Source organism: Tinamus guttatus, unplaced genomic scaffold (genome assembly GCF_059628265.1).
Source record: "Tinamus guttatus ecotype Peru unplaced genomic scaffold, ASM5962826v1 Tinamus_guttatus_pri_ptg000096l, whole genome shotgun sequence".
NCBI lineage: Eukaryota > Metazoa > Chordata > Aves > Tinamiformes > Tinamidae > Tinamus > Tinamus guttatus.
The window spans coordinates 654,452-665,969 of NW_028288630.1; the positions used below are offsets into that span (position 1 = coordinate 654,452).

General features: G+C 74.3%; 3 protein-coding genes across 3 annotated transcripts; 1 reads left to right on the forward strand and 2 right to left on the reverse strand.

Annotated features, from left to right (window-relative positions):
* The first annotated feature begins 438 nt into the window (after positions 1-438).
* Positions 439-2,087, forward strand: COQ10A (coenzyme Q10A). The gene is made up of 5 exons (XM_088520722.1): positions 439-449; positions 696-803; positions 1,483-1,675; positions 1,741-1,842; positions 1,918-2,087. Exons 1-5 carry the CDS (start codon positions 439-441, stop codon positions 2,083-2,085), a joined length of 582 nt encoding a protein of 193 aa, XP_088376848.1. The 3' UTR covers positions 2,086-2,087.
* Positions 2,088-3,334: 1,247 nt separating this feature from the next.
* On the reverse strand, positions 3,335-7,605 carry CS (citrate synthase). The gene is made up of 11 exons (XM_088520683.1): positions 7,520-7,605; positions 5,594-5,641; positions 5,409-5,516; positions 5,261-5,326; positions 5,050-5,181; positions 4,797-4,985; positions 4,512-4,711; positions 4,062-4,191; positions 3,879-3,980; positions 3,593-3,802; positions 3,335-3,510 (listed from the first exon to the last, which is right to left on the reverse strand). Exons 1-11 carry the CDS (start codon positions 7,571-7,573, stop codon positions 3,340-3,342), a joined length of 1,410 nt encoding a protein of 469 aa, XP_088376809.1. The 5' UTR covers positions 7,574-7,605; the 3' UTR covers positions 3,335-3,339.
* Positions 7,606-8,696: 1,091 nt separating this feature from the next.
* Positions 8,697-11,148, reverse strand: CNPY2 (canopy FGF signaling regulator 2). Its single transcript, XM_088520699.1, has 5 exons — positions 11,044-11,148; positions 10,130-10,245; positions 9,831-10,028; positions 9,533-9,629; positions 8,697-8,757 (listed from the first exon to the last, which is right to left on the reverse strand). Exons 1-5 carry the CDS (start codon positions 11,141-11,143, stop codon positions 8,714-8,716), a joined length of 555 nt encoding a protein of 184 aa, XP_088376825.1. The 5' UTR covers positions 11,144-11,148; the 3' UTR covers positions 8,697-8,713.
* Between the last annotated feature and the right edge of the window lie 370 nt (positions 11,149-11,518).

Sequence of the window (11,518 nt, forward strand, 5' to 3'; positions counted from 1 at the left end):
CCCGCGGCGCCCCCGGTCCCCCCGAGCCCCGCGGCCCTCGCGGCGCCGCCCGGCCCGCAGCCCCCGGCCGCCTCGCGCGCGGCCCCGGCACGTGCCCCGCGGGCTCCCCGGGCGCTCCCGCCTGCGGCCTCGCCCGGCGGACACGGCGCGGCCCCGCGCGCGGCCCCCGCGGGCTCCGTGTCTCGCCCGCGGCGCTGCGGGCCGGGCGGCTCCGCGAGCCTCGGGGGCGGCGGGGGCCGGGGGAGCGCGGCACGCCCGGCCTCGAGCGAGGCCCGCGGGGGGACCGGGCACGGGGACCCCGGTGGTCCCGGCGGGTCCCGCCAGGCCCCGAGCGGGACGGGGGAGGGGGGGAGCGAGGGAGCGGGCCGGGACTACAGCCCCCATGATGCCTCGCGCCGCGCGGGGCCTCGGCGGCGCCCCGTGACGCGGGCGGGCGCCATGGCGACCCGGTGACGTCACGGCGGGGTGAGAGGTCGCGGCGGAGGGAGCCGGCGCGGGCGGCGCGTCCCGCTCCGGTCATGGCGGCGCGGGGGCTGCGCGGGCTCCTGCGGCGGGCGGTGCCGCTGCGGCTGCGCGGGGCGGCCCCGGCCGCGGCCCCGGTCCCGGCGGGCGGGTGAGCGCGGGGGGCGGCGGCGGCGGCGCGGAGGTCACCCGGGGGCGGGGCGGCCCCGCCGCTCACGCCGCCGCCCCGGCAGGTGCGCGGCCCCCGGCGGCGGCGCGGGGCAGCCCGGCCGCTCCTTCCTGAACCTCGCGGGGCCCCTGGGCACCAAGCGCAAGGAGTACTCGGAGCGGCGGATCATCGGGTAGGGCCCGGCCGCGCTCCCGCTCCCGGCCTCCTCCTGTCCTTGATCCCGTCCCTGCTCCCACTGCTGATCCCGCTGCCGGCCGCGCTCTCGTTCTGCTCCCGGCCCCGCTCCCATCCCTGCCCTGTCCCCGCTGCCATCCCCGCTCCTGGCCCAGTTCCCATCCCTGCTCTGACCTTGCTCCCATCTCTGCTCCTGTCCCCACTCCCATCCCGTTCCCGTTCCCATGCCTGCTCCCATCCCTGCCCTGTTCCCATCCCATCCCTGCTCCTGACCGTGTTCCCGTCCATGTTCTGTCAGTGCTCCTGATCCCACTGCTATCCCCGCTCCTGGCCCCATTCCCATCTCTGCTCTTGTCCCCACTCCTGTCCCCGCTCCCATCCTGTCCCCGCTCCCACCCTGTCCCTGCTTCCATCCCCATTCCCATCCCGTCCCCGCTCCCATCCCCCTTCCCATCCCGTCCCTGCTTCCATCCCCGCTCCCATCCCGTCCCCGCTCCCATCCCGTCCCTGCTTCCATCCCCGCTCCCATCCCGTCCCCGCTTCCATCCCGTCCCCGCTTCCATCCCGTCCCCGCTTCCATCCCGTCCCCGCTTCCATCCCGTCCCCGCTTCCATCCCGTCCCTGCTTCTATCCCGTCCCCGCTTCCATCCCGGCCCCGCTCACGGCCGCGCGGGCAGTTACTCCATGCAGGAGATGTACGACGTGGTGGCCAACGTGGAGGACTACAAGGACTTCGTGCCCTGGTGCAAGCGCTCGCAGGTGGTGGGGCGGCGCGCGGGGCACCTCAAGGCGCAGCTCGAGGTCGGCTTCCCGCCCGTGCTGGAGCGCTACACGTCCGTGGTGACGCTCGTGCGGCCGCACCTGGTGAAGGTGAGCGCGGCCCCGCGGGCGCCCGGCCGCGCGCGGCGCCCCCCGACCCGCCGCTCTGCCCTCAGGCCGTCTGCACCGACGGGCGCCTCTTCAACCACCTGGAGAGCAGCTGGCGCTTCAGCCCTGGCCTGCCCGGCTACCCCCGCACCAGCACCGTGGACTTCTCGGTACCGCGCGGGGCCGGCGCGCGGGGCTCCCCCGGGCCCGCGGGGCGCTCACCGGGGCGCCGCTCTGCCCCGCAGATCTCCTTCGAGTTCCGCTCGCTGCTGCACTCCCAGCTGGCCACCGTCTTCTTCGACGAGGTGGTCAAGCAGATGGTGGCCGCCTTCGAGCGCCGCGCGGCCAAGACCTTCGGGCCCGAGACGCGCATCCCGCGCGAGCTCATGCTGCACGAGGTGACGCAGACGTGAGCGCCGCCCGGACCCCGCTGTATTTATTGAGCGCTCCGGGGGCTGCTGCGGCCCCGGCTCCCCTCGGAGCTCATCCTGGTTTTAAGTTTTCTTTTATTTCTTGGGAGCTCTTTCCCTCCCGCGGGCCCTTGGGGAAGCGGCTCCGCAGAGCTCCCGGCTCCGGGACGGCTGCCGGAGCGGCAGCGCGGGGGGAGCGGGGCCGGGCTGCAGGGCCCCCCCCGCTCGTTGAGGAACCAAAGGGAAGGAGAAGGCGGCGGGAGGCGCCCGGCCGCCCTCGCGCAGTTTGCACAAGTCGCACGCACAGCGGGGCCGGGCGCTCCCTGCGCCCCGACGCCCCCCCGGCCTCTCTGCTCCCATCCTGGGGGCCCAGACCCCCCCCAGGAGCGGGAGAGGCCCCCCCGGCCCCGCCGCCCCCCGCCGCGCGGGGCCAATAAAGAGCGTTTCCGAACACGGCGCCCGCCGCCTCCGGCTCCTCTCTGCGCGGGGGGAGCGGGGACACCCCAGCCCCAAAGCAGGCCCGAGCTGGGACCTGGCACCGCATGGGGGGAGGGGGAGCCTGCAGCCCCCCCAGGGCACAGAGCAGCCTGGGGAGGGGGCTCTGGCTCCGGCCCCGGCCCGGCGCACACGGAGGCGCTTTGTTAATAAAAACATTTATTTTGCATCTCGTCGTTTGTACAGAACCGGCCGCCCCTGCGGCGGGGGGGCCGGGTCCGGCTCACACGGGGCGGCAGGGGGTGGGGGGGGCACACAAACACGCTGGGGGGGAGGGGGGCACAGGAGTGTTTCGGGTCCCGTCCCGGCGGGGAGGGGACGTTTGAGACATTCGTGGTGGCGGCGCCGCGCGGCCCCGGCGGCTGCTCTCGCGGCCCGGCGGGACACGGGTCGGGCCTGAGCCCCCGGCACCGGCGGGGAGGGGGCCGGGGTGGCCCCCCCATTCACCGGCACCCGTCACCCCCGGGGGCGGGGGGGACACCAGGGGCTCCCCTGAGCACAGTGCTGCGGGGGGGGGGGGGACAGGCCCAGCCCCTGCCCCATGGCAGGGGGAGATGGGGCTGGGCCCCCTCCTCCCCCAGCAGTGGGGGGGGGACATGGGGCAGGCTGGGCCCCCCCCGGCGCTGCCTCATCCCCCCCCCGTTGGGGTGGGAAGGGGGGGGGAAGAGCAGCGTGGGGTGGGGGGGCCGAGCTGGCACCCGGTGGGGGGGTCAGTGCCGAGTGTGTCCCGGGGCCGGCGCCCGGCGCTGCCCCTGTCCCTTTCTAGCCCGACTTGTAGCCCACGAGCTGCATGAGGCCCCTGGTGCTCATGGACTTGGGGCGCTCGAGCGGGAAGCCGAGCGCCCGGCTCCACACGAGCTGCGCCAGGACGCCCAGCGCGCGCGACACGCCGAACAGCACCGTGTAGTAGTTCATCTCCTTCATCCCGTAGTACTGCGGGGCGGGGGGACAGGCCGGGTGTCAGGGTGGGCCGGGGGGGCTCCCGGCACGGCCCCCCCACCATCCCCGCGCTTACCTGCAGCAGGACCCCGCTGTGCGCGTCCACGTTGGGCCAGGGGTTCTTGGCCTTGCCCTGCTCCAGCAGCACGTTGGGGACGATCTTGTAGAGCTGGGCCACCAGCTTGAACAGGGGGTCCTTGGGCAGGTGCTTGAGCGCGAACTCCCGCTGGCAGGTGTAGCGGGGGTCCGTCTTGCGCAGCACCGCGTGCCCGTAGCCCGGCACCACCTGCAACGGCGGCGGTGAGCGCCCGCCGCACCGCGCCGCACCGCGGCCCTGCGCCACGCGCCCCCCGCGCACTCACGCGGCCCGAGTTGAGCGTGTTCCAGATGAAGTCCCGCAGCTTCTCATCCGACACCTCCTGGCCCAGCTCCTTCTGCAGGTTCGTGAGCCACAGCAGCACCTCCTGGTAGCGGGGGGACAAGGCCCGCAGGTGACATGGAGCCACGCGGGTGACGCGGAGCCGCGCGGGGGACGTGGGCCCTACCTGGTTGGCGAGGCCGTGCAGGGGCCCGGCCAGCCCGTTCATGGCCGCGGCGAAGGCGAGGTAGGGGTCGGAGAGGGCGCTGCCCACCAGGTGGCTGGTGTGGGCGCTCACGTTGCCGCCTTCGTGGTCACTGCAGGGCCGAGGGGGACGTGAGGGCCCCGCGTCCCCCCGCAGCAGCTGCCGCAGGGGGCCGCCCCCGCCACGGCCTTGCAGAGGGTGACGACACCCCAGGGAGCGGCGGTGGCAGCAGCCGGACGGGCCGTGTCCCTTGGGCCACCTCGAGCCCCTGCCACGTCCCACACAGCCAAATCCCTCCCTGCAGACCCTTCCCATGGCCAAATCCCTCCCTGCAGACCCTCCCCGTGGCCAAATCCCTCCCTGCAGACCCTTCCCCGCGTCCTCCCCAGCCGTCGGGCAGGCCCCCCGCTCCGGCCCCTCCGCGGCCGTCACCTGTGGATGGTGAGGTAGAGCCGCATGAGCTCGATGAACTGCGGGTCGCTGTAGCCCAGCATGTTGGTGAAGTTGTGCGACCAGTCGAGGTTGGGGTCGATGGCGCCGATGCTGCTGCCCTCGCGGTACAGGTTGCGGTAGATCTTGGCGGCGATGCAAGGCAGCTTGGCGATCAGGTCCATGGCGTCCTCGTAGACGAACTGCGGGACACGGCGCCACGTGGGGCGGCGGCGAGACCCGGCCCGGGGCCCTCGGCGGCGCGGGGCCGCCCGGAGCCCCCCGTACCTCCCAGTACTTGACGCGGTTGAGGCCCTCGGCGTAAGCGCGGGCGAATTTGCTCTCGCTGTTGAGGGCGGTGATGGCCGAGCTCAGCTGGGACATGGGGTGCAGGTTGGTGGGGAAGTTGTCCAGCATGGTGACCACGTGGGACGGCAGCGCCGCGCGCTTGGCCCACTCGCGGGACACCCAGGCGACCTGCGGGCGGCGCGGGCTGAGCGGGGGCGGCGCGCGGGGCGGCCCCGCGCCCCCCGGCACCCACCTGCTCCTGGCTGGGCACTTCGCCCGTCACCAGCAGCCAGAACAGCCCCTCGGGCAGCGGCTCCTCCCCGCCCGGCGCCTTGGGCAGCAGCTTCTGGCACTCGGGGATGCTGTAGCCGCGGAAGCGGATGCCCTGCGGAGCCGGCGGCAGCGTGAGCCGGCGCGTGCGGCCCCGTGCCGGGGCGGCCGCGCGGGACGAACTCCGGCCTCACCTCGTCGGGATCCAGCACCGAGGTCTCGTAGATGAGCCCCTTCATGCCCCGCATGCCCCCGTACACCTGCGGGGAGGCAGCGGGAGGCGTCAGCGGCGCCGGGGCCGGGTGGGCGCCACCACCGTGTGCCGCGCGCCCCGGCGCTCACCATGTCCACCGTGATCTGCCCGATGGCCGTGCTGCCGTGCTGCTGCCTGAAGCTCTTGATCTTGGCCTGCTCCTTGGGGATGAGCTCGGCCAGGACGTCCTTGAGGTTCTGCGCGGGACACGGGGGAGCCGTGAGCGCCGCGCGGGCTCCCAGGGGCCGCGGCGCCCGCGGGGACCGGCTCTTACCGTGGCGGCGCTGGCGTGCCGGGCTGCGAAGAGGACGCAGGGCGCGTTCTGCGGGAGAGCGGACGCGGGGGCTGAGCGCGGCGCCCGCTCCGGACCCGGCTCCTTAACGGCGACGGGAGCATCGGAGCAGGGGCCGGAGCCGGCCCAGCAGCGGGAGCATCCGCTGGCCACGCGCCAGCGGCTCCGGCTGCCGCAGGAGGAGCCCCGCGAGCCGCAAGGACGCGGCGCCCTGCGGCCCTGCAACCGGAGCCGCGGCCGCCCCGCGGGGCGGGGGGAACCCAAACAGGTTCCGCCGGCCGCCGCGCAGGGGGAGGGGAGCGGGGGCCGGGCGCTTCCCGGGGCTCCGGGCGCTTCCCGGGGCAGGAACGGGCGGGCGGCGCCCGCGGTGCCGATAACGATAACGGGCAGCAGCAAAACTGCAGCGGCAGCGAAACCGGCACCGCACCCCCGCGGGGCCGGGCACCTTCCCAGCAGCGGGAACAAACCGATCCCGAGGGATCTTTGTTCCCGGTCGCGTGGAGCCCCGCGGAGGGCTCCGGTGCGGGGGGCTGCGGGGAGCCGGTCCCCGGCGCGGGGCCACCCGGGCGCCGCTGGCAGCCGCGCGGTGACGTGACGCGGTTTTTCCACGGGTGCGGGAGGGAGCGCGGCAGCCGGGGGGAAGGACACGGCCCCGAGGCCCCCATCCCATGGGAATGCCACGGCACGCAGCCCCCCGCCCCACGGGATCGTTAACCCCCCCGAGCCGCTCCGGGAGCCGCATCCGTTACGGAGCAACGGCCCCGGAAGCAGCCGCGTCCCCGATGGGGAACGTCGGAGGCCCAGGGCCGGCGCGAGCCCAAGGTCGCAGCAGCCGCGCGCCGGGGTCGTTCCCGCCGCTCCGGCACCGGGAGCCGCTCCGGGGCGGCCGGGCATCCGGCCGCGGCCTCGGGAGGCTCCGGCGGCTCCGCGCTGCCCCGCGGCGCCCCGGCCGCGCCGCGGTCAAGGTCACGGGTGCGCGGGGAGGGGACGGCGCGGCCAGGTGGGCCGGGCGGGGAGGATTATCCGGCAAAGCCGCAGGTTCACGGCGGGCACCGGCCCATCTGGTGCCGGGAACGCGGCGGCCAGTCCCGCTGCTGCGGGGCCAAGCGGGGCAGCCCCAGGCGGCCGGGCCGCGAGGGGATCCCAAAATAAAGCGGCATCGACGGCACCGCGGTGGCGGCTCTTGTGAAGGCGCCGGGGTCAAAGCCGGGCTGGGCCGGGGGGGGGACACGGCCCGGGGGTCCCCGCGCTGCCACCCCCGTGTCCCCCGTGTCCCCCACGGCCCCCCGGGCCCTGCATCCGCCTTCCCCCCGATATCGCAGCGGGGGGGGGGGGGGAGCTGCTCTCTGCAATGGGAGGGGGGACAAACAGAGCACGGAGCCCCCCCGGGTGCCTTGCAAAGGGGAAGGGGCAAAGGCGGCGGGGACCCCCCAGCCCCTTGGGGGGCTGCAGCAGGGCGGGAGCCCCCCCAGCACCCCCATAAGGGGGGTGGGAAACAGGGCAGGGAACCCCGCTCAGCCCCCCCTGCCGGGACAAGGAGGAGAAACGGGGGACAGAAAGCAGAGACAGGCCGGACACCCCCCTCAAACAGCCCCCCAGGGGCCCCCCAACAACAAGGGGGGGCCCGAGAGCCCCCCGGCCCCCCCAGACGGGAGCGGAGCTGCAGACGCCGCCCGGAGCCCCCCCCTCATGGGGGGCTGCATTTGGGCAGGGAGCCCCCGGGGCCCCCCCGGCCCGGCGCGCGGACAAAGCGCGGCCGCCACGTGCTGCCCCCGCGCGGCCCCTTTAAGACCGCGCCCCCCCCCCCCCCCCGCCCCTTTAAGAGCGGCGCCCCCGACCAGGGCCCCCACCCCACCCTGCGCGAGGCGTCGCCCCTTTAAGGCGCGGCCCGCGGCGGGCGCCCCTCACCTTGGCCCCGCGGAGGCGCGAGGCCGCCCGGGCGCCGGCGGCCAGGAGCGTCATGGCGGGGGGGACCGGGACGGGTCGGGTCGGGACCGGGACGGGTCGGGACCGGGAGCGGGGCCGGGAGCGGCGGCGCGAGCGGCGGCGGCGGCAGCCGGGGGGTCCTCGGCGCGTCCGGCGGGGCGGGGCAAGGCGCTGCGTAGCTGATTAGCATAACCCCGCCCCCGCGGGAAGAGGCGCTCGCGGTTGGCCGCGCCGCGCGCCACGGGGCGGGGACACGCAAATGAGGCGGCGGGGGCGGCCTATAGGTGGCCACCGCGTTCGCCTGATCCGACGTGGTAGAGGGGGCGCGGGATGCCGGGGAGCGCGCGGGAGTCGCGCCACGCCCCCTTCCGTGACGTCGCATGCCCGCCGCGCGTGACGTCATACTGCGACGTCATCCCGAAGGTGCACTTAGTATCACCCAGATGTGGTGTGGGGCCTCCCTGTGACGTCACCTGTGACATCACCACAGCGACAGGGCAGCGTGCAGCGAGGCCCCCGAGGCCGCGCGTGGCGCCCCCTGCCCAGCGCTGCAGGCGTTGCCGGTGGCATCACCGCCGTGACGTCACGAGTGACGTCCCCGCCGGGCGCAGCCGCGGGGGCAGCCCAGGGCAGCGCGGCCGGACATTGCCCCGCGGCGCTGGCAGCCGCCCCGGCGACGCAGGGACACGGGGACACACACAGACACGCGGGGCCCGTCCGTGGGCGCCCCTGCGCCCGCCCCTTTATTGCCCGCACGGAGGCTCCCGATCCCGCGACTGCCCCCACAGCCCCCCCACGTGCCCCGAGAGCAGGGGCTGGTCCCATGCGGAGCCCCCCGGGACACGGAGAAGCAGCAGGAGCCGGCGCAGGTCCGGGGCCCCCAGAGCCCGCGACACCCCCAGGGACACCCGGCCTCGGGTCCCGCTGCAGCGGGGGCTGCCCCCCGCACCGCAGCTACAGTGGACGGACAGCGAAATAAATAGGACAAAGAAGCACCAGAGTGGGAGCGCGGCCGTGCCCGGCGCCGCCGCGGGGCACGTCCGTCCCTCCGTCCGTCCGTCCCCTGCGGGGGCACCGGGCAGGGCCGCAGCGAGCGCGGGGCTGGCGGCGTCCTCGGTCCCCGCGGCGGGGGCTCGTGTCGCTCGCGGGGCCGCGCGGGCGCTCGGGGCGGCGGCGTCACAGCTCGTCGTGAGGCAGGTGCAGCGCGTGGTCGCACAGGTCTGCGGTGACAGGGGACAGGCGGGTCAGCGCCAGGGACAGGCGGCAGCCCGAGCGCCGGAATCACACGCCCGGCCGCGAGCAGGTGGCCGAGCGGTGACCCGCATGCGGGGACACCCGTGTCCCCCCTCGCTTTGCTCTGTGGTTAATGAGAACCGCGGCTGTTCGGACAGGGCGGGTGGCACATGGGCCCCGCGCGCCCGGCCCGGGGACGCATCTGCCACCGGAGCCCCGGAACGGGACCCTCTGCGGGCAGGAGGGTTGTGCCCTCCGGCCGCCCCGGCACGGAGCCCGTTCGTGAACAGGAAAGCCCAAAGGTCACAGCGTGTCCCGGGCCCTCTGTTTGCCAGCCAGAAATAGCTCCACGCGAAGGGAAATGCCCTGCGGGAATTGGCTGTGAAAGGAGCCAGGCGCCGGAGCAGCCAATGGGGCCCGGGGGCAGCTGCCGTCCTGGCTCCGTCCCAGAGCCCGGTCGGGCCGAGAATCCAAAAAAAGCCGCAGGCGAAAACAGAGGTGTCGGGGGCTGTCGCGCGGGCCGGGCGCCGGGGCCGCTCTGCGGGGCCAAGTGCTGGACCGCAGCCCTCCCGCGCCGAGATGGCAGCGGTGACCGGGGTGCCTGGCTGCTCCTGGCCATGCGCTCCCAGCCGCCGGGCACAAAAAGTGCTTCCTGGCTCCGTTTCCAAAGATAAGGAGAGAAGAGACCCGGCTGGCAAAGCCCGGGTGCGAGCGCAGGGATGGGGAGCCCCGCGAGCCCCGGGACGCCGCAGCCCGGCTCACCCGTGCGCTTGCTGCAGAGCCGGTCCTTGACGTTCTCGGCCTCGTGCGACAGGAACTCGATGAGCTCGTCCTCGTACTCCTCGGCGATGCTCTCGCACTGCAGCGGGAGCCCCGCGTCAATCCCCAGCCGCCTCCACGTCGCAACCGTGGGGGCGGGCGAAGGCAACCGGTGCCCAGGCCCTGCACCCAGCCCCGGGAAGCAGCCCGGAGCCGCCAGAACGAACCCAGCGGACCCGGACGCCTAGAGCCTTCCCCGAACCCCGGCAGACACTGCACGGGACGCGCTCCCCGCACGCACCGCAAACTTGAGGCTGGAAGCCACGTCCCCATCAATTTTGACCCCGGAGAGGTCCGCCTTGGTCCCGTCGTGGGAGATGACGCGCACGTAGGTCTTGCGGTGCGTGGATGGATCCACTTTCTCCCCGTATTCCTTCATCTTCTCGCACACCCGCTCCAGCAGCTCCGTCAGATGCGCCTCGGAGCGGGCGTAGGGCACCTGCGCCAGGAGCGCGGGGTCAGCGGGAGCTCGTCCAGCCCCGGCCTGACGTCCCCGTCCCCAACGCGCGGCGGCTCCTGCAGCCCGCGGAGCCGTCTCACCTCCACCACCGACTGGCTGCCGTCGGGGTTGATGCGGAACGAGCCCATCTGGATGGTTTTCTTGGGGTCCACCTGGGCGATCTCCCACTCCAGCTCATCCACCAGGGCCCGGCACGCTGCGAGGGAGGGAGAAGGGAGCGGCGCAGGGCGCTGAGGGCAGCGACCTGAGCCCGGAGCTCGGCAGAGGTGACGCCACAGCGAGACCCTGAACTGGAACCGCCCCAGGACACGGGGAATACGGCCAGGGGACGGCGAGGAAGCAGGGGGAACCGTGAGGATGCAGGAGTACCAGGAGGATGCGGGGGGAACCGCAAGGATGTGAGACAACTAGGAGGAAGCAGGGGGAACCACGAAGATGCGGGGGGAACCGCAAGGATGCAGGAGAACCAGGAGGATGCGACGGGAACCACGAGGACGCAGGGGGAATCAGGAGGAAGCAGGGGGAACTGCGAGGATGCCAAGGTCGCGAGCATGCGGGACAACCAGGAGGATGCCAGGGGGAACCGCGAGGGTGCGGGACAACCAGGAGGATGCGGGGAGAACCGTGAGGATGCCGAGGGAAACGCAAGGATGCCGGGCGAAACGCAAGGATGTGGGAGAACCAAGAGGATGATGGAGGAACCGCGAGGATGCCGGGGGAACCATGAGGATGCCGGGCGAAACGCAAGGATGTGGGAGAACCAAGAGGATGCCGGAGGAACCGCGAGGATGCCGGGGGAACCGCGAGGATGCCGGGCGAAACGCAAGGACGTGGGAGAACCAAGAGGATGCCGGAGGAACCGCGAGGATGCCGGGGCCGCGAGGACACAGGAGGATCGCGGGGATTCGGCGCACGGGCAGGAGCGGGCGCTCGGCAGGGCCGTCCCGGCCCCGCGCGGCAGACGGGGCCCCGAGGAGCTGCCCCCGGCGCCCACCTCCGCAGTGCAGGTCCTGGCTCCGGCGCGCGCCGGCCGCCGGCAGCAGCGAGGCCAGCGCCGCGGCCAGGCAGAGCGCGGGCGGGATCCAGCCGCTCATCCTGGGCTCCGGCTGCAGGGACCTGCGGGCACAGGGGGCTGCAGCCGGCGCCACGGCCGCCACCCCGGGACCCCCATGGGGCCGGCCGCCACCTGCAGCCCCCGTAGGGCTGGGGGCAGCACCCCCTGCCCATCCCCAATGTGGCCCTGGCCTCAGTGCAGCTCCCCCAGCCCCCGCAGGGTCCCCTTCCCTGTAGCAGGACCTGGGCCCAAGCACTGGACGTGGATGGGACGTGCGGCTTCCCTATGGGACGTGCGGCTTCTCTATGGGATGTGCGGCTTACCTATGGGACGTGCGGCTTCTCTATGGGATGTGCGGCTTCCCTATGGGCTGCTGGGATGCCCTATGGGATGTAGGGCTTTCCTATGGGATGTG